General features: G+C 38.7%; 1 protein-coding gene across 4 annotated transcripts in view; it reads right to left on the bottom strand.

Moving 5' to 3' along the window:
- Window positions 1–1,082: 1,082 nt before the first annotated feature.
- ARHGAP15 (Rho GTPase activating protein 15) overlaps window positions 1,083–26,288 on the bottom strand; it is a 326,436-nt gene continuing 301,230 nt past the window's right edge. For all 4 annotated transcript variants that reach the window (XM_074828524.1, XM_074828523.1, XM_074828525.1 and 1 more), the window contains 2 exons: window positions 25,275–25,380; window positions 1,083–2,400 (listed from right to left, as the gene is read on the bottom strand). In XM_074828524.1, the coding sequence (XP_074684625.1) occupies window positions 2,217–2,400; window positions 25,275–25,380 (290 nt within the window). In that variant the 3' untranslated portion in view covers window positions 1,083–2,216. The remainder of the gene's footprint in view (window positions 2,401–25,274; window positions 25,381–26,288) is intronic.

Here is a 26,288-nt window from a genome sequence, read left to right on the forward strand (position 1 = left end):
AAAGCATTTAGTAGAGAAGTCAGCACGTTTGTACAGCGTTAATGTAAAGAACCCTTCAAAACCAAAGAAAGGCTTATGTGTCCAGAAGTTTGCTTGATTTTTAAATTTTTTTTTCCCCCCAACCAAATCAGTAGATCTTAAGAAAGATATGGGTTCATTTCATAAACCTTGTCTTGCTTATAAAAACTAGAAAAGAGGAGTCTCCATGCTCCAAAGAAAGCTTAAGAGAAGATTAATTAATTAATTAAGAATCTTTTCTTCTGAGTGTAACAGGATCCAAGTAACAAGTGAACTTTTCATTTCCAGTAATAGCAGAAATTACTTCAATAGCATGATTGTGAGCACCCGTGGGGCCATAATGTGAATGGTCTTTATTAAGGAATAGACTGAACTTCTGACTATCTTTCTTCCAGTCATTTCCACAGACTATAAACAGCGCCTGGTTTGTTGCTATTAAAAGAGTCTAAAGACGATGATGCTGAAAAGCATTACTGTTTAAGTACTCATGGCTTGACATTAACATGAAAAATATTTTCTTGAAATTAAAGTGAATTTGGGTTCTCCAGAACATTATAGTTTTGTTCAGTAATTATTATATCGAATATTTGTGATATGGGGGAGATGTTTTTTTGGGGTTGTGTTTTAATTTTAATTACTGGTCACTACCCCTCTGTTTTGCTTGATTTTTCAGACATGTTTGAAGTCAGAAAACATCTTAGGGACAATTTTTGTTTTCCCAGTGTTATTTTCTGCCTATATTAGTACCTGATGAAAGAACCCAGTCTTATTTAACTATCAGGCCTCATTATATGTTTGTTTCCATAAATGACCGCTCTGAGGAACAACCTTTCCTGAATAACATGGTATTTTGCAAAATGATGCTAAGTAAAAACTGAAGTAATCCATGATCTGCTGAGGTGATATTGAAGACATATCTCTCATGCACAGCAGATCTATGCATTAATCCTATGTTTTGGGGTCTTTAATTGCTTTAAATATTTGCTTCTAGATCTGTGTTTCACACATCTTATTTACATGGTTTATTTTTCATTTTATGAACAAATCGATAACCAGACAGACTCTTTACCACACTGGATTAGTTTTATTTATTCTCTTTGAACTTGATTAAAAAGCTGTCAAACATAAGTCTACATTTTATCAGCAGAATACTTTTACAAAATAGAGTAGGAGATGTGTATAGCTGGAAACATACATTTCAAAATGAAACAATATTTGATATATTCTAGACAGTTACCCTTTTGTTTATCCATGACAACTGAAACTAACCATCAAATGCATAAATTGATTCAAGTCTAGCCAAGTAATCCTAAGGGCATATGAAAAGGCTTTTTTTTTAAAGTTCTTTCTAGATGAATTTAATGTAGTTCACCAATAAAGCATCCTCAGGAGCACAATACAAATGCTACAGAACATGAGATAGCTGGGGAAAGCAGGCAGATGTACAGTGTGATGAAGAATCAAAATGGATGTTACATTAAAATGAGCAGTCATGCAATGTCTTCATTTCATGTACTGCATTTAAGTAAAAATGACAAAATTCCAATTTTTCATTTTTTTTAGGCACTGTTATGTAAATAGTGACATTCTGGTTTGTTGTTTTGGTTTTTTTTTTCTTATTTGTTTTAAAAGTATTAAATGTAATTGTTTTTTGAACTCTTGGTGTAGACAAATTGATTATTCATCATGTCTTTAACTTTTGATAAATATCAAAGAGAAAGGTAAATTGTTCTCAGATTAGGTACAATTAATCTGGTATCACTGTTTTAATTCATTGTTTTTAATATACACATTTTAATCCATTTCCCACAAATCTACATATTTTAATCCATTTTCCACAAATCTCCTCAATTATTATTTGCCTTTCTGTGCCATTGCATATGTTGGTAAACAGCATTTTCTATGGTCTTTGGCCATATGCTGTATGCTCAGCTCGTAAAAAAAAAAAAAAGTGACACTTGGAGTGCTAGCATAATGAAACTCTCAAAGGGTTAATGCAGAATACATATAGGCAAATGTTGACAATATTTTTTATTCCAATGTTTGAAAATTAAACACAAAATCATCATTAAGTTTTCACAAAATGAGGCATCTGTCACTTGAAAGAAAAAGAAATATTTCAGAAATATGTTTACAGAAATGTAAAAATATTAGACATCAAGACAGATGTGAACGTTTTCAATAACAGGCCCTGTCTGTCAGTCTTCCTCAGAGCCGAAGATCTTGCTGTACTCACTCAACATAAGTTCAACTATCTGATTTTGGTACAGCATGTGGACTGCCATGTTCCCTGTCTCCTTTTCAGGTCTAAGGAGTGTTGGTCCAAACACAATTCCTAAGCTTTGTGTTGACATAAGATTCACGGATTCCTTGGCTGCTATCCTGTTGACGAAAGGAAAGAATTGGTTAAAAAAGAGGGATGTCAAAGGAGTTGCTGTGGCATATGAAGTACATAGAGGCACTTTTTAACTGATTCTCCTAATAAAGATATTTGTTTGGTTAGGTTATCAAAAAGAAAGAAAAAGGGGAGGGAAGAGACAACTTCTGCCAACCTGACAAGCAAGGAAAGGAGAGTCAGCCCCAGGCAGCAAGATGTGCACAGGGTGGAGGGCTAGAGCTTCATTTACAGTACTCATATCAGGGCACAATTAGCTGCTTTCAGGTGAGCAAGCATTGGTTAGTGTGTGTGCTATAAGGCAATAATTTCTGAGCTCATACAATGAGATGCTAAAAATAAGGATTTCTCTTTATGCTGAGGGAATTGAGCACTTTTGGTGTCAACTGATTCGGTGGCTCTAGGGAGAAACTTCCCTGTTTCTCTTAACATGGTCTCCAGCACTGAAAGAGTTGGGAAAACAAAAAAAGCCCCTTAATATAGAGCTCATATGAAACACATTCCTTCTGTTAACTTAAATCCAATCAAGTTAGTATGGTCTGAAATGGATTGTGAAATTTATATAACTAAAGACTCTTGCATGCCTTATCCTGACACAAAGTTTCTTGAAAGACACCGAGACCACATACCTTAATGAGATGACTTAGAAAATAATGGGAAAGATTATAACCTTTGATATCTTTATTACCCACAAAATTACAAGAGGAGGACTATTATTATTAAAAGTTGATCTTATGTCTGTATTAAGACTTAATATTCTTGTGGAAATGACATTAAGGATGGAGAAGTCTGGTCTAACAACAGTATAGGTTTAATGGATGGAGTTTAGGTAGGCAGTTTTGCATAAATCTCTGTAGTGGTGAGTACGAACTAAGTAGAAATCCATTTCCCTCAACCCTCCAGAATATATAATATATCCTAGGTTGGAAAGACTAGTAAATGAAGATACATATTTTATAAATAATTTGCACAGCTCTACCAAGGAATGCGACCTAAATGTAACTTTAATATGTAAATGTTTGAGTATATGGATGCTTCCTTAACCTCTTAGTTTTAACTTAAATATTCCAAGTGGATTGTTGAAGCCAAGTTCTGCTTTTCCCCCCTTTCTCTCACTGTCACTCATTTACCTTTTCAAAATCCAGACAGAAATTTAGAAATCATCATAGCTGTCTCTGTTTTCCAATACCTGTTGCTGAATTTACAGTAAGCTATACTATAAGTGAAAGAAACATCATGAGACGTAATGGCTTGAGTCACTTAAAAAAAGGTTTCTTTCATGTTAATGGGTGGGTCACACTGCAAAGAGCATCATCTTGTGGATTTCTGTCAATCCTGTAGTTTACCACATTGCTCGAACATCAACGCTCATGTTTTTTTCCCCTATATAAATAGGAAGCATTACTTAGTTCTGCCTCATGCTTGTAACTGTGGTTTCCATTGCACAAAACACTCTCCATATGGCACTAATCAGATTGGCTTAACTATTAGTTTCTTAAAATATAGCATCTTTATTATAAATTGAAAACAAATAATTATCTTTCCTCTGTGGTAATATTAACATATCATCTCCTCTTAGGAGTTCAGAAAGACTCAGAAGTTAAGTTTTGTTGCCAAATAACTGTGTGGGCTTCTGATGGACGTCGCACATCTTTATCACAGTTAAAAATGTTTGTTGCAGGGGTGAGGAGGTTGTTTTGCTTAATGCCACTTATACAGAAGCACATACATTAAGCTTGGTGTCTCCCCGTGAAAAAGACTTGATTTCTGCTGAGCTTGTTACATGCTAGACATTGGAAACCTTATAAATTATTGGTAGATGCCATCAGCGTGGTTAGAGATGTTAGTGCACCAGGGGGGAAAAAACATATTTAGCAGTTGTATCTTGCATCAGTTTAGAGATCATCAATTTAGCATCAGCCCTGGCTTTGCAATGAGGTGGTGTTGATAACGGACAGCACTGATGAATCTGGAGGAGAACCATCTTGCTGGGAGGAAGTGGCAGTGGACCATGGATGACCAGAGTCAGGGTGAAGAATGATGGTGGCAGAGCTCAATTTACTGAAGGGAGAGGAGGGGACTGACTTCCTTTATATGTAAAATGTGGAGCAAGATGTTGAGATCTTATGTTTCTGGTGCACAAAATGGAAGATGGATGGCCAACCCCTCTGTCCTTGTTTGCCATCTTTCTGAAGCAGAATAATTCCCCTTATTTTTCCTGGAGGTGCCTCCCTGCATGCCAAGTTGTGTTTGAGTCCAGGCATTGCCAGCACATGGTCTGCAGTCTCTCATCTCTCCAGAAGTGAGGGTACAGCATGAAGCAAGGGAGGATGTGCCTGGTGTGTGTTGGCGATGGAGAGGAATCGACTATCTGTTGTGGTTCATCCATATGGAACATGTCACTAAGAATATCTGTGTGTATTTGAGGTCCCTAAGCTTAATGCTAGAAGAATAATTCTTGTATTGATAAACTCTCTTGAAAATTCTTGATATTTTCTATCTATTCATGCAGTCTTACTTGTTTTGATGACTGTAAAAACAAAACACTATAAACCAAGCAAATTTGGAAATATGGAAAGTCTGAGTAGTTAAATAATCTGTGATAAAATACAGCTACTGGAGGGAAAGAAAGAAAGAAAGAATTCAATCCAGCCTGAATAAAATAATGATAAGTTTAGGATCTTATGCCTTTTTAAATTACAAATATTTACCAATGAAATTCTATAACTAATATTTCTTCAATCTGTCCACAAAAGAGAAAGTCAAAGCAAACCAAAACCAAATACGCACATTTAAAACTATTACTGTAGCTGCTAAGTGAAATTGAGTTGTTAAAGAGAAAATTCCTAAAAAATGGGCAAGAATTCTTTTTTTGGCAAGAAAAAGAGCAGAAAGAGTGATACACCATTTACAACATAAAAAGTGAAAGGAAATGCCAGAGATATTTTTTGTCAAGCCCAAATGAAAGGAGCAATGATCCATCAATTTAAGATTATTTTAGAAACATTCTATAATCCAGTGCCACAGATGTTGGAACCATATCAAGAAATTGTTGGGCGTTATGCTGTGCAAGAGTCTTTTTTACCCCCAAATAAGTTAGCTTCAATAATGTCTTCAGTCCTTTAAGATCATAAATCAGGAGATATGCAGAAAATACAGTTCTCATTATTAATAGTAATGAAATTAATGATGTATTAAAACAGCAGAAGTGTCTGATAGGAGGGGTCTAGTGTCAATGGCAGATATATAAGCAAAAATACTTAGAATTTATGCTTTGGCTGTTGCCAAGGTAACTGTAAGCTGGAAAGCGTGTGACTGAGAGCAGGGCAACTCTACAGCTAAGAGGGTCATTGTATGGTGAGTTTGGCTCTCTGGTTCCATTAAACCTACACTTTTCAAACTCTCTAAATAAAATCATTATTAATTTTGACATTCAGAAAGCACACTGGATTATTATTTCAAACACACTAGGTGTTAGGAAATGTTCTTCATCCATTTTTACTCATAGTAACTGCTGAAGAGGGGAAAACATTTCAACAGTTGCTCTGATTCTTCAACATTTTAATGTTTCTACTGCACATAAAATATTAGAGAGAAAAGTCAACGTACTTAGGGAGGAAAACCCCACCGGAAAGGGCACTGTTTTACTGTAAGCTGGAGAGTGAGAGTAGAGCTGTCCTCTGCTAGCTGCATTGAAAGCTGCTCAGACTTGCTTTTCCAGCCTACGAGAATTCAAGTTTGCTCAATATCAGGGGCATTTCTACCCTTAGCAGAACTGGTTTTAGCCATACCTAGTGCTCTTTTACTGTTTTAAATTATATCTAAAGGAAACTTTTCAATTAAAAAATCCTACTGCTCTTCCGTGAACTGGTAATATTGACTAAAGGGCAATACATTACAACATGAGGGGACTGGAAGAGTGAGAATGGGTCAGCTGGTAAAATATTATGGGCCAGAATGGCAGGTGTAGAAAATGCCATCCCCTGAAATCAGTAGAGGACTGAGGGATAAAAGTAGGTTTTGCTCTTATCAGAATCCTGTCCACCAGCATTATGCACAATATTTTATGTAACTAGGGAAATCACCGTCACAAGAGACAGAAATCAAGATCTAAACAGAGGCCAAGAAAGATTAAAGATGCATAGAAATAAATAAAACTCCCCAGAAAGCAGAAAAAAATGAAGTATTATGACATCTGTCCTCTTGGTATAACAACTAAGCTTACAGCATTAGGAACTGACTCCTCTCTAAGTGGGTTATTCCATGACAGCCCATTTGGGCAGGTTTTGTACCTTTGCTGAACTGTGTTAGCAACCACTGTCACAGCCAGAGCTGCTCATCCTGATGGACAATGGGGCTGATTTGTAAGTTCCTATGAACTGCCTTAATGGGTCCAAGTATGCACATCCCATTGATTCACTTTACTAATAATTATCCTCAAATTAGCTACTATCTGATTGATATATATACTCAGGCATATGCAAACATAATGTTTTAGCTTAAGGACTCGGCCCTGGGAATGGCTCAACTGCCTTCAACTCACCCCAATTCTAACACTGTTTCACTGCACTGTTATAGGCCAGTTTTTCTGCAGCATTTTTCTGACTTTTGCTATTGCAGAACTTCAATCAATTTGAACGTGTTAAAATTTGACTTTTGTGATGAACAGGTTCTAGCTCAACATCTTATGCTCTTCTCCTTCCCAAATGCTAGTTCACAGGAGTTAAAAAATAACAGGTATCACATACTTTGCTTTAGTGACAAGACATTTGGGAAGGAATCATCCAACCTTGAAATAAAATCTTTATTGAAAGCAATTCTACATCCATGCCAGTCAGATACATTGTATGATCAGAAGAGGTGTCCCAGGGGAAAGCTCGGCGCAGTAGACAGGGTTGATTACTTGGACCTCCTGTCAGTTCTTAACTCATTGACAATGGCTGAGACATTCAGTACAACTTTGTTTTCTTTATTTGGAAGTAAAGTTAATATACTTACCTTAACTGTGCCAAATGTACTGGAAAATAACCTGATAATAAAACGTACCGTCCTACGAAGTGATAATGTCTGTGTGTGTATAAGCACATTTTGGCAGGGCTTTTGCAGATGGGTTTTTCAGTGTTAGGAAGGAAGCACAAGTACAAAATGATGCACAGATAAACTATCTGGTTTCTTCTCAATGTATTTCCTTTCCGTTTAAGGCCTGTTACATACTTTCCTGAGATACAGCGTATTACTGCAATGTCATTTGCTGTTGTAAACTTAGTTCAGTTCAGCTATAGTGGTTGTTCTTCAGGAAGAACTTAAGTGGTTTTTGGTACTAAAAAGACAACGACAGTTTTGAGAGTCCTCTTAAAACACAAACAACAATAGGTGTCCTTCTATAACACATCAAAGCCTTGCAGATATATTCATATCCAGCTAGATATACCAGATTAGGACTGACAGCAAAATATAACCGCCGTGAAGGAAGAGTGCAGGGCCTGTACACTACTTAACCCCATCTTGAGAGACTTATGGAAATAATCGGTGGTAAGTGAGCCCCTGATACCATAAGCTCTATTTGTGTAAACTGTTCAATTCATTGCACTGCAACGTAGATAAATTTAAAATTTAGTAATAAATTGGGATTCTTGATATTTTATGAATGCAAACTAAACCTCATTATTATTTATGTACTGGCTTTACGGATGATTTGCTCAGTTGCATTACAGTGGTATTCACCAGCTGATGAAGCTAAGCAAATGCAAACATTATCAGTTGAATCCTCAGCTTGTTTGTGAAATCTGTATACCACATTGGGAGGGGGGAGCTTTGTGCATATGTACCTGTGACCTGAGGTTTATGCTTATAGAGGAGCAACAAAACACTATGTCTGTCCTTTTCAAAACGAGTCATGTGGTTTCTTCTGCAACAAATATGTGCAATTCAGGGATTGCAGTGGACTAATACAGTTCTAAGATATTTTCTTTTGCCTGTGTAAAATGTGAAGGTATTTTAAATTCCTGTTTGTTCCATAGGTTGAATTTGAAACAATAGCTATCCAAGGCTGGTAATAAAGAAACCAGGTCATGGTGTATGATATGTTACGAGAGGGGTCAGAAATAGTTCAGACATACTTAAGAGCTTGCTTTTGCTGAAAATAGCCTCCATGGCTCCTGGCCTACAGAAACTCCATAGGCTTCCTGTGCTCTGCAGCTGTGGGTTCATATTACAGCTCTTTGGGAAAAATCCCTTCTCTTCAGTTGCTCTGGGACACAAGAACGAGCACTTGATGCTGTCTTCTTCTACAGACTAGCCTTTAAATCTGACTGTTGGAGGGCTATATATAGTAGTTGGACAGCTGACAGGGACCCGGTGGAGAATGGGCTTCCTCAGGGGATCCCCCACATATCTCACAGCACGAGCCCTTCCCTGGATGAACTGCCTTGGAGTCTAGCCCTAAATGAAAATAATAACGAAACTAACTCTGAACATCGGTTCACAGTTGGCTGAATAGACTCTGGAAAGCTGAAGAAAGGCATTTATTCTGGCTTAGCCTGGTTTAATAAGAGAACAGTTCAAAATAAAATCTTCTCACCGTTGGGTGAACTTTGCTACCTGTATGACTTCCTTTCTGAAGAGCGTGTGTGCTCTTGCCTTTGCATACACCTCACATAATGCCTGTCTTGTAGGGAAAGTCTTCATTTTCCAGGTGACTGAGGCCAAGATGTAGAAGCATGTTTAGATCTCTAAAGGGACTCAGGCCTCTACAGCAGCTTCGATCAGGAATGTGCTTTGGAGAAGTCCTGCTTGTTCTACACAGTGGGAGCTGTGCTCCTGCCTCCACCCTCAGCTGTGGCTATATGAAGAGGGCACGGTAATGTGGTACCATGCATCTCAGTCTTGAGATCGTTTCTATTTTTCTGGCCACCTCCTGTGTTAGAGAAGCTCCAAAGACAGGGTGCACACTGATGTCCCAGCATGGCATGAACCGCAAGGGCAGGAGCTCATCTTCACGCTGTGGTGGTTCTGCTGAAGAGCCTGATGTGGGCAGAGACTCAGGTCCCACTTCCCTAAACCATGTTGTGTCAAAGAAATGGATTTAAAATCTTTCCACAAAATCTTCCCTATTACTGTAAAAGTTCCAGGTCTCCCTTTTGGAAAACTGACCCAGCTGGGTGACCTGCTAAGTTCTTCCATTTACTGACAACCAGCACTCTGTCCTCCCAGTTTGGCTTGGTTTTTAATTTTTTGTGCGTGAATGCAAACTGGTTCTGACTAATGCTCATAAGACTGGAGGGAGGAGGAGGTCTGGCTAGTCCACATTATCACAGTGCGAGTTGCTGCTGAGCCTGAAGTTTGCCTGTTTGGGGACAGCCATTTGGTAAGAGTCAGCTGAAGGCCACGAACTTCCTTAAGGAGCATCTCAGACTCCTCTGGCTGCAGTTCTGCATGCAAGGAATTTGGTTTTGCCCTCTCAAACAGCCCTGTAGTAGCATATATCTCAACAACAGCAATCCCCTCTTCAAAAGCCACACTACTACTGCAAGCATGAGCTGCTCCTTGAGGAGGGGATGGGAGACAACAAAACCACCGGTGACAGATGTTAGGCAGATGCTAATGCACTTCTTAGAGGTGTTTGGATAGTAGAGTGATAAAGGCAGTGTTAGACTACACAGAATAATATATGTTCAGACAGAGATATAATGCATAGAGGCCTTAACTGTATTTTTGGCTGGTGGTATAACTTTTGCTGTGATTGATTTTTAAATTAATTTTTTAAAAATTCTATTTCTCATTTTTTTCTGCAGAACAACTAGCTTATTGTAAAGACCAACCTGTCAGAGGTCTTGTATCTGTATGCTTTTGTGGCTTGTGTGCCTCAGAAGGCAACAGATACTTTTACATGAATAAAGCTTTAACTTTTTAAACTGTTTAAATATTTTCGTTCAAGAATGCCTGAAGCTACATTTCCTTGTAACATTAAAAATAAAAAGCAGTTAGTAACAATCTCCCTTAAATCAAGAATTGTAAATATAGAACCTTTATCATCAGCACAGCACATCCAAAAATGTCTTTGTAAAATAAATCAAATTATATGAGTTAATTGATTCCAGGCAACATCAGCAACTGCAGGTGGAAACTGAATAACAGGATGTTTATTAATGAGGGACTATTAATCAAAATTGACAATATCAATTCCTGTTTCTTTTATTTGAATTCTACCTGCAAAATCCATGGACATACTTGCTGAATTTTTAAATAAAAATCTAAAAGTAAGGAAAATGCTAACACTTGGGATTTTAGCTTTAGATGTAGGGCTATTTGTTTAAACAGCAAAAGGATATCCTAAATCCAATTTGACAGGCAATGCCAAAGATGCCAGTGGTAATTAATTAGCACTTAATTTAGACCACAGAACAACAGGATATGGAATTGGTGCTCAGTGCCATTTCCCCTTAGGCTTCATCTCATGAGGGTCAGGAGTATGGCTGTTGCATTGAAGGTCAGTAAATAAATTGGGGGAACACATTGACACTGGACTTTTCATGATAGATATCCTTCACCCTTATTACTGCCTCTGGCTATTGCTGATGAGAAAAGGCCTGCAATTGTTCTGTAAAGAATGCTGTACACAGGCTCGATTTGAGCAAGGTAGTGCTTGAACTCACGCGTTGTACAGTAGTGGAGCTGGATGCTTCCTACAGGCAGAAAGCTGTCTCAACTTTGGGCTGGAAATAAACTTCTAACTGTAGCATAGAAATCTGGAGGAACTCTGACAGGCGAGAAAATTCACTTAAAAACAGCCCTTAAGTTTGCTAGATTTGTGAGCTTAGCTTTAGATTAAGCATAATCAAAATCAATGGAAGATTTTAAAGTGAGGTTAGAAACTAGGTCAGCAAGGGAAAAAATATTTCCTTATTATCCTCTTGTCTTTGTCTTAATATTTGGTACTCCTCCATAAATCTAAAGGATCTTAATAAAGGTGGATTAATGTTATTAACAACATTGTTTTCTGACAGGGACACTGAGGCTTTGACATGCTTAGTGATGGACAAACAAAAAGTACATTCAAAACTGCAGAGCCACCAGTTCTGCTGGTAACTCAGCTGGTTTTTAACCCTGTGAAAGAAGCCGCTCTTCTACAACGCACCCAAAGCAGAGGGTATATGGAAAGCACACACGAGGCTCTATGGAGCCTTGTTCACAGATGCACATAAATTGCATTCTTTGGGTCAGATTTACTGGTAAGAAAAATAGAAAGATAATGAGACTCAGTATTTTAATCTTCCTCCTCCCAGTAAACTTAGTGTGTCTGCCAGCCACTATTATGGTCTTTCTTCCAGTAATCTCTACCTGTCTTTCAAAAGAGTGGTTCAGGTGGAAGGGTGTCAGCACCGGTAGTCAGTGATGTTACAGCTTTCTGAAATTGTTTCTTACAAACTATACCCCACTATGTTTAAGTAGTCCGGTTCCACTGTGGCCCTCAGGATGATGAACAATGGGAACATCAGCAGTTACAGCTGGGTAATTCTTATTGCACATCCTAGACGTACTCCACTAGCACAGTTTCATCCCCTTGGTCCCCAGAAGGGCTGTCTGCATTGCTACGTCAGGGAAACACTGAGTTTGACAGCAGTCCGTACTCAGAAAATGTATTTTGGAAGCCGCTGGTTAACAGTTATTTTAACTTTCACTTCATCACACCCTTTGCAGCATCTCTCTCGACAGTGAGTGAAATTTTGATTACTGTTAAAGTCACTGACAAAACTCCCAGCAACTGGGAGCCAGAATGGAGGCAGAATTTCACCTTATATAAGCTTAACATTTTTCATTTTGGATGATATCTACTTTTACTAAGTGGAATTACTGCTTTTGACTATGTTCAATCTATAACCTCTTGCAGCCTTCAATTATAGGCCTTTTGTGCTACAGTAATCCAGTTGACAGCAAATAACTCAGCCCTGGATATGACAGGTTTACTTTCTGATTTAAAGCCCAAAAGTGGCAATTGGCTGGAATTTCAACCTGGGATGCTGAACTGTAGACAACCTGCTCAGAAATGCATCTTTGCTGGTGAGTCTAGAGCTTCTCGTGAAAAAACTTAGTTTCACTAACAACACATTGCTTGTGTCCAGTGTCATAAATAAATTATTCAGTTTTGTGAGACAACCAGTAATCTTTGATGTTGAAATCAGAGAATGTGGTAAAGAATTCCACGAAAGTTGGAGAACAAACTCTCACCAACACTTTCTTTTTCTGTGAGCTCTTAAATATATAATTGCTTCATAAATTATTTTGTTTCAAGTCTTTTAAAATAATGAAAACCTTTTTAATATTGCCCCACTAATTGTCCCAAATATAAAATCTCTATTTTTTTAACCTATATTATCACCATCTTGTTGTTTAAAATGAAAGTCTTTTTGCAGTGGTCAGCCCAACAGAGATGATTTTATACGGGATCTGACCTCAACTGGGATTCTTACTCTTTCAGGTTCAGTTCTGAGCTCTCCACAAGCAACTATTGCAATATATACGCATTGCATTTGTATCAGATTTGAAAGATGCTTTAACATGCCTCCCAGCATCACGATTGTTTCAGCCCTGATATTGAACATGAGTAGGATGAATGTATCTCTTAAATGCACTAGTGAGTATGTGCCATGAGTCTTTGATTTCTTTAAACTTATTTACATTTTACTTGCCCTTGAGCAATGAATTTACTATGTCAGCATTGTCTTTTCTACTTACACTTTTTCTGTCTTGTCCACTCACCTTAACTTGATGTTTATTTTTTGTGCATGTGTATAGTCCATTGCACTAAATGCCCAAACTGCCTGGAGTGGAGGATTTTCCATATATTGTGTCTTTCTAAGATGCACCCTTTGTAGTACTGCGAGTTCTGCAATATTTCCTAGCTTTAAACTAGCTTTGAATTTTCTCATTAATTTGTTTTTAAGTCAAATACCCATTCGCACATGTACTGGTCTCAGATGACTGTGGTCTAACTGCCTTAGACACTTTACAAAAGTCTTTATTCTCTATACAGGCAGCCCCACCTCTCTCAGTAGTTGTGTTTCTTTCATCGTTGAAGCTTCAAGTGACCAGACTTGCTAATATCTGCTTTTGTCTGACCCTGATCAAAAACCACAGTTAGAAAGACTGGTGAGAAAACATACAGGAGTCTCTTAGACTTCCTAACATTTGACAGACATTTAAGGATTTAACAACAACAGGTACAATCTTGCTGTTGATATCAAGTCATGTACTCATCAGTCTTGGGACAGCTCATTGAGTAAGCAGCTTCCAGGACATCAAATCTCTCAGTCATAGCTTAACTGAATAAAATGCCTCAATGCAGTGGCAGAGAAGGATTTCTGATAGTGCCCACCTGCCAAATGGGTGTGTTCCTGTATGGTCTTACTTGTTGGTGTTGTGCATAGGCATGCTGTTCTCAGAGATGAAGCATAAATGCCTTGCGTAAGGTGTTTTTTTTCATTGTCTTGAGCTCCAGAAGACCTGATCTGCCTGGCTTTCAAAAAAGACTAAATTCAGAACCCATGGATCTTCCCCTTACAGCAAAAAATGTCTAATCTTCAGTGAACGGTTGTAAATGGATTTACAAGCTGAGAAAGTGCCTCTTTAGGAAGCAAATATTGTAGTTTCAGGATGTGAAGCTATATAAACATAATTTAATAAGAGGAGTAACGGAAACCTGTTAGCATGTAACCCAGAAAGGTTGAGCAATTCCTCACCATAGTGGTCAGGAGAGATTCAAAACATATTTGTCAAGATCTGAAATTTGCCCTGAGATAGAAATCGCAGGGCTGACACTGAGTCCATAGCAGCTGCAATGACTTCCACAGGGTAGATGCTCTGAAGGAAGCTCAGTCTTTTGATGACACTTTTGTGAGACAGTTATCCAGATATGGAAACATATCTGGGTTGTCTTAGGATGTGATCTTAAGTTGCCTGCTACTATTACTGCCACAGCCTTACTGAAAACCCTCTCTGGACTGAAGGTTTGAATATGGACAAACTGATGTTCACAGCAAACTTTACTTACTGGAAACCTTCCATATGCTGTAGGGTTGTCCCATATGCTATATGCTACCGGGGTCTCCAAGATTGCTGATAGTGTTTGGTGAAGGCCTGGACTTGGCAACGTGGATCTGGCAATGATCTGGGAAGTGGGAACAGTTTCAAGGCAGATCAAGTGCTATCCTGAGGTGGTTTGGTGAGGCTGAGTCTAGTGTTGACACAGAGAACATGGTGTGAAAAGGTTGTACTTTGTCCATGAAGGTGTTAGGAGAGCTATGGAAGAGGGATTGGTGGGATCTGTAACAAATACAGAACTTTTCTGAATTCTCTTTTCTTGGCTCATCTCCATGGCAAGGGGTTTTCTTTTGGAAGACCACAGCAAAGCTCTGGAGAGGATGTGGCAGTGCTGTCTAACGACAGGGCTGAGACGGGTGTAGAAACCCTCATCTCAGAGGAGGTAACTGGATGCATCTTGTGGACCAGGGGAGGAGGCAAGTTGTCGTACGCTTGGCTGGAGTTAGCCGCTCCACAGATTTATGATTTTACGTTGCACCATAATGCGTAATGTACGAAAAGATAAATATTTTCCATTCAGCAACATCTTGCTGTATTTTCATCTAACTATAATTTTAATTATAAAGTGAACATAACCTGTATCAAATTATGATTTTGTTAACATATTGAATGAGGACAAGAAAAATAAATACCAGATTTTATACTGTACAGGCACATGAAGGTATAGTAAAAAAATCTGGTTTCCTTGACCACATTGTCATAATATGCATATATAACTGCTTATTGAATCCAGGCTGTGTAGACAACAGAAAGAACACTGGCTCCATACCATCACAATGCATGCCCACAACAAAGGGGAGGAAAGAACAGGCTCTTTCATTGTGTGTTTCTAAGTATTACCAACATAAGGGCTAAAAACATTACCTCTGTCTGAAGTGTATCTATATATCCATGCATAAGTTATTAACTGGGCTCCCTGAGCACAGTTGCTGAAAATATTAATATATTCAAATTATATTCTAGCTACTGCAAAAACAGTAGATCAGACAAATGTATTAAAATCTCTTCAGACAAAAGAAGTCACGTTATTTATAAAGTTCCTTCCCCTCCTTACTGGAACACAAACCTTCATTGTACATAATATATGAGAACGCAAGATGATCCTTAGATGTCAAAATGTGGCTTAAAGTTTGAATATAATCATAAAACAGTGACTCTAACACTTGCCATAAACAAATTGTCACTGGTATTATGTAACTTAGACTATTCACAAAGTATGAAAGACGGGACGAATTAAAGGTGGCTGCCAAACACTATGGGCCAAATCCGAAGGTGGGGCCAAATTGCGCGAGCGGACTGGGAATTGCAAACCCAGCATGGAATTCAGATTTACACCCCCCAGTGCTCGGACTGCTCCTATGGCTTAAATTAGGGTGAGATAAAGGCTTTTTTTTGTTGTTGTTGTTTGTCAGTTTAGACTGTAAGGCGGCAAAGCAGCGAGTGTCTTCTGCAGCCCCCCCCTGCTTGCTCTTTCTGGGAGATGGGAAAGTGGGATAAAAGTTCCCTAACTGCCGCAGGACCCGTTTTTGCATGGAGTGGCTTTCTAGGATGCAAACAAACATAGTCAGATTGCACCAGCAATGCAGCCTGAAAAGGGAAACACCACTTTCCAATCTGGTGGTCTTGGAATTTTTCATTTTATTTGACACATAGGGTGATGCCTCATCGGGCTGAGACCCTGCTCTTTGCTCCGACTCCTTAGGAAAGCTGGCACAGCGGTTTAACAACAGAAGATCGTACATAAAGGCAGAAGGCCTTGTCTGTGAACAACAACTAATCATTCATAGATGGTTTCCTTTAGTCCAGGCTTTAAGAGTAATGTATATCTGATAATACGAGCACAGCACAGATTTAACTTAGCAACAGCTAATGGTTGTGTTAATGCCCTTTATCAGGGGGAACAACCAAACTAGGTGGTTGTCCACCTACTTCCCCCCCACCTTCCTTTTAAAAGTAAAATGACATGTTTTTCACAGCCTGAAATAATTGTTCAAGCAGAGATACTGGTTTAACTCATTATGAATTATTAGTGGAAAAGTGGGTCTCAGAAGTATGTTACATCTGAAATATTTTTCGTCACTTGAACATGTGCCGTCCAGAACTGGCCCTATTCTACCAGTCACTGGGAACAAACACTTCGCATTCACAGATGCTCCTAATTTGGTGTGGTTTGGAGTGTAATTTAGATCAAACGTATCCATGTAAATGAGTCAGGGTTTCTTAATTAGGTGCCTCTAAAGAAAAAACTTGGACCACATCAGTAGGTGTGGGTGTGGTGCCCACAGTACTGGAATCTTTCCTATAGATGAAGCTGAGTTTTGTTCAGGCGTACTGTAGGCTTTTCTTTCCTTTTTTTTTTTTTTTTTTCCCTTTTCTTTTTCTTTCCTTTTTTCTTTCCCTTTTTTTTTTTCTTTCTTTTTTTTTTTTCTAAAGCACAATAATAAATCTGCAGATGGCATAGACATAAAGACGCTACTTCAGAGGAGCTGTCTAAAACACTGTCTCTTTGGCAAATGCCTTAAAGTAGGTCATTCTGCTGTGATTTAGGTTTATATTTCATTGCCAGCTTTTTGTTCCCATTACAAGTAGGGTGCATTCCAGTCCACAGATTTGCTCTTCATTTTTTCAGATTGGGTTTTATTTACAAGAATTTGTAGATCTTCATAAGAAAATGGCCAATATCCTGTCAGAAGTACTAATCATGCACTTGACCACAAAAAGAGATGTATGAAGGTGATAACCTGTAAACGTTGGAATGCAAAATGTCATTCTCCAGAAACAAAAAAATGTATTGATTCTCTTAACATGGTGATTGAAATGATTGTTGCACCTTTTGCAATGTGTGAAAAATGATTTGATCTAACGTTATTTCAGAAGTCTCACAGAGCAGGGGAATCCGTTGCCCTAGTTCTTCAGGTATTTGCTTTTTCTTTTTGTATATTTGCCACTGAAAAGGATGTATTTCATAGCTTTATAAGAAAAACAAAAAATCATCAGGGTCTGTTTTCCCATCAAAGTGCTGGGAGATTTACATGCCAAACTACCACTAGCCTTAATGAATTACCTGCATAAATTCCCTTTCAATCGATAGTAGAATAGATCCTATTGTGTTATATTAATTATTTTGCACAGAACACTGACATTTTGGCATTAAAGTCTTTTTTGTTTTGGTTTGGTTTTAAGTTCCAATGAATATCTTAAGGAACTTCAAGCCTGTTATTTATTTTATAGCTTTATTCTGAGAAAAATCCTATATCTTTAGTCAGAAAAATGAAAAGCATTGCAATTTACTCTTTGATGACCTGGTCCTGGACATTTAATGTGTTAGGACCCAATATCCCAAAATAACAAAAAAAAAAAGGTGGGAAAAAAGCCCTTTTGTAATGAATTGAGCATTCTTAATTTTCATAAACAAAAAACATTTGGGTTAAAAAGAACGCTAACCCCAAGCAATATTAAGAGGTTACAAAATCACATAAATTAACTCCACCAGTGATATTTTACTAAAGCTTATGTGAGTGCAAACCAGAAGCAGGACTCTCACATGGTCTTGATTAACCGAAGAGTACTTAGCAGTAACCAGCCTTCCCCGAGCTGTGCTGGCCATATGCACACGTACGCCCACAGCACCAATATGCACATGGACGAGCCTTCAAAGACTTGGAGGGCTTGGGGTGGGGCTTGGGAAGTAAGCGGAGAGTGGAAGTGAGAAGTGTTCACTGTGTCGTCGTGGGCAAGTGCCTTACCCTACTCATTCCTCACTTTCTCCATCTACATAACTAGGATAATAAAACTTACTGACCTGAAAAGGAAGTGAGGAGATTTAATTAATGTTTGAAAAGCTTTTTTGAGATTGTCTGATATTGAGAAATGTGGGATGAACAATAGGAGCTCTTTGAAACAGGGGCTCTATCTGTATTTGTGTACTGCACCTAGCACAATGGTGCCATACAGCCACAGAGTCAACTGTGTCATAAATATTTAAATTAAAACTATGTTAATTATTTTTATCATTCTGTTACTTGCTGATACACCAGTTCAGTACATTTTGAAGCTTGGTAGCATTGAAAGACACCAAGCATAATTACTTGCCTGTTATGAAAATCAGGGTTTATACTTTTAAATATGGTTGTGGAAATAGGAAGTATATGGAAACACAGGTAAAAATGTGGTTTTAATTGCTCATCATTCTTCTCATTAAAAACAGTAAGCTGTAAGGTATTCTTCAGGGAAGAGGTGAACTTTGCAAGCTCTCTTATTCCACAAAAAGAAGGACTAGGCATGATTGCAAAAACCTTGGTAGCAGGTCACCCCTGCCCCAAAGTGGATAAAATAAAAATGCATAAATGTGCTTCTGTAAGACTGGATTTCTTTTTTGCCTTTAATCCACAACCCATTGTTACTCCTGTCCTGTGCACACTTGTGCCTGGTCCACTAATTTACAAGAGAAGAGTTTAGTAGACCGATGTGTGCTTAGCAGAGAGAAAATGGGTTTAACTCTTTTCCTTCCCCCAAAATGAGCCCCGGGAAGCTATGGTAAATGGGACAATTGTTGGCATTGCTCCAGCTCCTTTCTAAAACTCTTCTATAGATGAAACAGAGAAGAGCACGTGTGCAAGAGCATGTCTCAATATATATTTGCCTGTCTCAATCTAGGAAGTGATTAATTCATTTCATGTAAATCTCAAAACGCTAGTCAGGGATGTATTTTGTGTTCCTGGACAGGCACCTACTCACTTTCCTGGTGCAAGAGGATGTTTCTCCTCCTCACATTTCCAGTAGCTGCTCCCCAGGCTTGTAAGAGTAAGGCTAAACTTTTCTCCCTGATGCTGTCCTGTGGCTGAAGAGCAAGAGGTGCTCATGAGTTGCCTGATTATAAAGAAAAGTCTTGATTCAGGAAACAATTTCAACAGATAGTCTTTCTTGTGCCTTCAGTTAAGGGCTTCTGTCCTTCTGCACATTCCTGAATCTGGACACTTTACCTGAAGAAAAATTTAACTGCCCATCCCACACTTGGGGTTGTAGGTCTCCCATTGGTTCTCTGAGGTTTCCCAAATAGAAATTTGTTTTATAGTCCTTCCATTCTGGGGACTGTTTATTCTTTTAAATAACTTCTACCTTTTTTAAAATTATTATTTTTCTTAATAAAAAGCATGTACTGTTCTTAATGTAATCTGTTCTTCTACTGTGTGAAAAAAGGGTTCTCCTAAGCTTAGATTTAATATATAAGCCAGCCTGAAACTGCTGATATGACACATAGTTTAGTAAGTGAAAAATCACGTTTGCTACATCTTTCCTCCACCAACTTAAAGAAAAAAAAAAAGTTTGCAGACATCCCCTGCTTAGTATTATTAGATGCCATACTTTTTAACTTTATTTTCTGATTTTCCCTCAGAATTCTGGGTAGTGCTGCTGGACTTGTCATCACATTGTCATCGTGTCCTGGTGTGCGGGCTACTGTGGGGTTCTGTCTATGCATGGTTTTTTTATTTTTCTTTTTTTTTAAAAAAAAATCTTCAATAGGTAGAAATAAGTCTGTTTGCATGTAGTTTGCAAAAGCCTATGTTCTTCACAATGTAGCTGCCACATGTTGCAAGGTTTGAGGGGGGGGATGTGCTTTGTTTGTCAAGGTTGGATGCTTCTCTCTGTTCATAGACTTATGAACATGGGGGAAGGTTATTTTTCAGAACAACTAAAGCATGAATATTAATGAATTTTGTTATATATTAATATTAGTGCATTTATCTTAGATAAAAAAGTTCTGTTCTTGATGAGGAGCTTATTTCTAGTGAAATTGATGCAAACAATTACTAGTAAGAATGAAGAATTTGGGCAGGGGGGAAGGCAATCGGAAAGAAAATCATCATTCTCTCTCTGAAAGGACAGAAAGCCTGAATGGCATCTGAAAATGTCTTGCTGTGCTATGTACAGTACAGGAAAAATGGAGCAAAATGGAGTTTCTTGGACTCAAAGGTGAATCAAAAGGAATTGCCTTCTGCCTGGACAAGGCAGCCAGATAGACCACAGTAACAGATCCACGTGATAAACCAAGAGGCAACTGCAGAGCTCCCCAGACAACTTGCCTGAAGTGCCTGCCAAGGAGGCAGATGCTGCTGCTGGAAGAATATCTTCCACAGTTGGGCATCTGGGTTCAGTGCTTTCCACGTAAGGGAGAGGGATGGTAACGTCAGGCTGGCCCCTGTCTTCCCATTTAATTATTTCAACATCCATTTTATACTTTTGTAAATAACACGTGTTATCCTGCCTTTGTGAGGGAAAATAAGAAGCAAAGAGAGGGGGTTTGTGTGCAATATATCCCTTTGCAGGGGTGTCTACATGGATGGGTAAAGACAGACTCAAGCTTGGCTGCCCTGTGCTCCAGCCTGGTCAGATGTGAGACAGCTCGGGTCTGGGAGTCGCAGAGCTGCCTTGCGGTGGCACGGAGCTCAACCTAATAAGCAGAGCAGGCTGAGATTCATTAATTTAACATTAATAAGCACAGCTTATTAGCTCAGGCACAGTGCTGTATAATGCAGGCACACAGCTTCTGGAGCAGAGCTGCGTCCGCCCTCGCCAGCTCAGAGCGTGGTGCGCAGAACCCAGGCAGGGTGCTCCTCTTCCCTACTGCATTTTGCATTAGGGAGGAAAAAGTATTTTGCAGTCACTGGAGAAGCTTCTCTGCAAACAAAAAAACCCTCCAGGCTTTTAGATTGTACTGCTGGCTTATGCTGAGTCTTTAAGTCATTTAAACTTCTTGTGCCTCGGTTTCCCAATGAGCGTGTAATAGCTACCTCAAGATGCTGCTGTGAAAGCAGGTTAGGTGTTAATCGTAAAATACTGTGGGATCCTTAAAGAGCTAAATGTTCCTTCTGTCTCACTTGAACTATAGTTCTGTGAGTAAATTACCGGGTACAAATAATGATTTATCAGATAGGGATTGGTTGTGCTCAATTCATGTTTGTGCAGAGAGCCAGTGCAAGGTTTCTGCATTATTTGATGTCCTGTGTATGCCTGTAAAATAGGACCAGAAAGGTATATCAGTTTTATCTGGTACCAGCCATTAGCTCACTCTGGGAGTAAAATTCACTTGTTAGATAAGCAACATGAAGGAGTGGAGTCCTGGGGAACTGGGGCGCTGTTTTCACAAATGTATGAGACAGCAGTATATGGGCAAATAAAAGCAGTATACAGCAAGCAAATACTCTCTAAACATGTTCAAGCAGAACAGGTTGTTTTCTGTAGCCCTTTATTTGGGAAAATCCCTATTCAGTTTGGGTTTTGTTATTTCTTTCAAGTGTAAAGTATACTGGCTTGATTTGGTCATCTTCAGGAAGAAGTATGAATAGACTAATAGCAGTTGTGCTCAATTATTTTCAGTATAAGTCCTAATAAAACAATTTTTTATGGTATTAGACTGACAAGTGCTATGTGATATGTCTGTTCAGCCCCATATTTTGTCTCTTCTGCTTATGAGTAGAATAAATTTCATGCAAAGATGAACAGGGGACATTGGTGGGTTGTTTTTTTTTTTCCCATCAAATGCAAAAAACTTAAAAGAACAGGTACTGCAACCCCACGCTTTGCTTTTAATCCCCCTCCTGTGGGCTTCATATGCTGCACTGTGACTTCTTGCAGCTTCAGAGGGCTTGATTTAAGAAAGATATATGGCACTGGTGTTAATCCCTGCTGCCAGGCCTTTCTCACAGACTCTCTCATCAGCTGCTTTGTCTGGGTTTCTAAAGGAGGACCCTTCTGAAGTGCGTTTCACATTGTTATTTGTGCTTGATCTGGACCTACTCCTGCAGACTGGATCGCCACAGAATGAAACCGTAGTGCAAGCTCGCGGCTGTCAGTGATTTAGGGTAAGCATAGCCTTCTGGGCAAAGGCTGGATTCTCATGCTGAGCTCCTGTGTGTCAATGAGACGTACACTCTCACGTGCTGTACAGAAGTCACAGGCTTACACAGTCCCAAGGCCCAGGTCTGAAGAACCCTGTTCTCCTTTTTATCTGATAGAGAGGAAAGAAGGGAATAGGAGAAAGAGGGGAATACCACAGAAACAGCCTAACTATGGTCCTCCAGCTTCTCCCCATCAGAAACCCCTTGAAGCCCAATTCAACGTTGGGCAACAACAGCCATCTCCACCAGCAAATACAGTAATTGCAGTAATATGCCTTAAATTAAACCAGTTTACTTATTTTTTTCAACTAATCAGAAAGTTTTGAACCTTCTGTGATTTACACTGAGAAAAACCTATGATTGAAGAGGATGGTGCAAGGTGCAGGTCAGTGGTGAGATTGGTTCATCATGCACGTTGGCACCCCTCTTTTGAAGAGTATCCCTAAGAGAGATGTAAATCTATGTTTTGTAACCTCTGCAAACTAGTCTTGTTTCCTAGGTTGATTTAAACAAACACACATTGCCTATACTTACATAATATAAACTTCATGTCATTATGAAAAATATATATATGCTGCTTTATTCTCATTTATGGACTCATGAAGACATTCAGGCTGGCTCCTGTCTTTTGGATTGACAAGTTCAAGAAAACATACCAGTTTTTATCCTTTTTTTTGGTGTTTTCAGTATCTATTCTACTGCTGCTTCCATATCAATGGAACAAAGCTTATGGAATAGCCCTATCCTTCCCTGAGGATGTGTTTGTGTGGCAGAGAAAGCTGACCTTCAGAGAGACTCATGATTGCTCCCATAATGCTCAGACCCCCAAATGACTCAAATATCACATCTTTCTGCCTTCTATCATTCTGTGCCACTGTATTGAGTCAGTATACCTCTAGCTTCATCATGCTTCCTGCAGTGACACTTAGGTAAGAGCATGTGCTTATTTAGGTAGTACTATACTTATAGAGGTGTAGTCAAGCTCAGTATTGCACACATGTGCATTATGAAGTATTAGTATTTTATTGTTTGCATATTAGTGTGGGGTTTATTTCCTTTTATTTTCTTTTCTCCAAAACCCACCAGTCTTGGTCCAATTTTGCCAGTTATTCTACACATACACAGCAGGAAACAATTGCTGTCCCGAACAGATTATGTTCTAAAAAGCCAAGGCAGACAAAGGAAGTATTATCATCATTTTGTAAACAAGGAACCAAGGCACAGAGAGATTAAGTGATTTACCCAAGGTCACCCAGAACATCCGGTCAAAGCCAAGAACTGAACCTACGCCTCCTGAGCCTCAAGCAAGTGATTTAACTATGAGATCAAAGACTTATTGCATATACCTGATATCTCTCCCCTAAGACATAGTAACAAAACTTTTTTCAGGTTAGGATCAATGCCACACATGGTGCAGTAAATTTTGTATATGGTATATCTGTGCTGACAGCGTGTACCCACTTCTTGCACTCTGGTTCTTCCCAGGAAATAATTTCCCTTATTATTCTTCCATTGACTGTAATAAATTATCATCCTTCTCTAGATAACCCTCTGAAGGAGAGAATGTGTGCACACAGTACATCAGATGAATACATAGAAAACTGTTTTTCTGCAAGGCCAAACTCAGTCATTTTATGGACTGTTTAAAATCCTTCCATGCTTAATGAAATGGGGACGTTTCCATGACTATATGGACTTCATTTTGCAGTTTCAACTGGAAGCTGAAAAACGAGATAAAGGATCTACATCTCTTATATGTATATGCCAGGAGAATGCAGCAGAAATGATCAGTATAAAGGCATCATTCATTATGAGCTCAGAGTAGTCTTTTATTTGGAGTCTTTATTACTCACTCACTGGGGTCATTATATCATTCCTGGGATGAAATACTCCTCTGTGCACAGGCCCTCCATGGGGCCCTAGATCCTACTTAGTCCCTTCAAATTTAAGGGTAGTTTGCCTGAAAAGTGACTGTACAAAATGGCACCAGTTAGTCCCAACAGCAGGACAGCCTTGAAGGGAGGAACAGGACCTGCCCTTCATATGCTCCTATCTTGAGGTCTGCCACTTCTTGCCCAGTCATTCTGCAAGTCAAACTGCTGCAAGTTGGTTTCCAAGTGAGCACACGATCTACGTACATCTTTACTGTTAATGCCATGAAACACAAGAAGCCCAAGGTGAATGCAAGATCCTGGGTTGACTTTGTGGGCTGACATCTTTTGAAAATGGAGCTCAATGAGTGTGGAAACCACAGAGGAATGATAAGAGAGCCTCACTGTGCCATTTTTCTGCCTCTGTGGTATCTCAGCAACATTACGAGAGCAAAGGTGCACTTCCAAATCTCTCCTCAGCATGTCTTAGATGTTCTGTGTTGTCATAAGCTTCCTTGTGAGGTACAAGAGCTCATAAGGTATTTTCTTCGGTGAGGTTATTCCTATTATTATGTGCCTCAGCATATCACATGATCAATAAGATTGAACAGCAGGGATCTTAATGGTGAAAACATGGTGATCCAAAAGTCTATTGCTGGAGAAAATTAACCAAATTGGGCAAATGCAATTCTGGAACATATTGCATTTGCCCAATTCAGTATACCTGTAGCATCGTAATCCAGATGTGTTTGACTGCATTGAAGGAAACAGAACTGTTCTGCTTTCTAGTAGAGGAAAAATTTGAGCTTTTGCTTAGACGTACTGATTTCTTGAGCAGGAATAGGATATACGTAGATACCATAAATCATGCTTAGTTTTGCCAAAGAACGTAATTATCTTTGGTATTTTGGATGACATTTCCAATAGGATTAGGACACCACACACAGATTCCTTTTAAAATTATTGATCTGTTAATACCACAGTTCTACTTACTTCTTTAGATGTTCAAAAAGGATTTTCATTGTGTCATAGTTTGGTCTAGGGAGCTTTTTTACCAGGCTCCTTATGGATTTGATGCGAGTGACGTTGTCCTGGATTTCTAAGAGGGGAAAAAAAGAGAAAATAACCACTTGAATGTCATATTAGGACATTACTTTGCCCTGTACTGTATCTGGTACCTTAACAAGAAAAATCATCATTAGCATATGATTAAAATGAGAATATATCATACCTTCTGTCACCTTAATAGAGAGCAAGAGTAATTTACAAGGATCAAAAATTCTCTCTTAATTTTAAGGAAGCATTTTCTGGTTCATGGAATTATATTCTTATGCTTTTCATTTATTTTATTTGACTATTAGACCATCATCCCAAGCTAAAATACCTCCAAGTAGTAAGGGACACACATCTTAAATGTTGTCCAGTGGTGCAGCATCTGTGATGGATGCACTTCCCAGGTAGTCCTTGTTGTCTGTTTTCTTTCTCATTGTAATTAAATCAGCTGTATTTATGCATCTCTATCCTGAACATGAACCCCATCATGTTCAGAAATATAAAATGCTTTGCTGTTCTTTTTAGTTGTGCTTTCTGGTGATCAATTGTTTTGAGAAACTACTCTACTGTAGCTATTTTCTAATACCTGTAAAAATTTGTGTTTCAAACTTATGATTAGTAGTAAAGAATGCAATACTAAGGGCTTTAATCTCTCTTTTGAGGTGATAAGAAAATTGCTATCCTTTTTGTTAAGATATACCTTCCTGTTTCAGTATGATTCATAGTTTCGTGGGAAAGGTTTGACTGATATTTTCATCGATTTGTACAAGATGTTGCAACTAAAACAAAGTCATGTACAACTGTGCTTTCGTTTAGGAACAGATTAGATAAGGTGCCAGTAGGTCTGACGTACGGAAAGCATCTTGCATGTTACATGCCCTAGATAACCTGAGAATACTTTTCTGATCTTATCATCTATGATTTAATTATCACCTATCATTCTTCGTATATGTT

This window comes from Strix aluco, chromosome 6, assembly GCF_031877795.1.
Source record: "Strix aluco isolate bStrAlu1 chromosome 6, bStrAlu1.hap1, whole genome shotgun sequence".
NCBI lineage: Eukaryota > Metazoa > Chordata > Aves > Strigiformes > Strigidae > Strix > Strix aluco.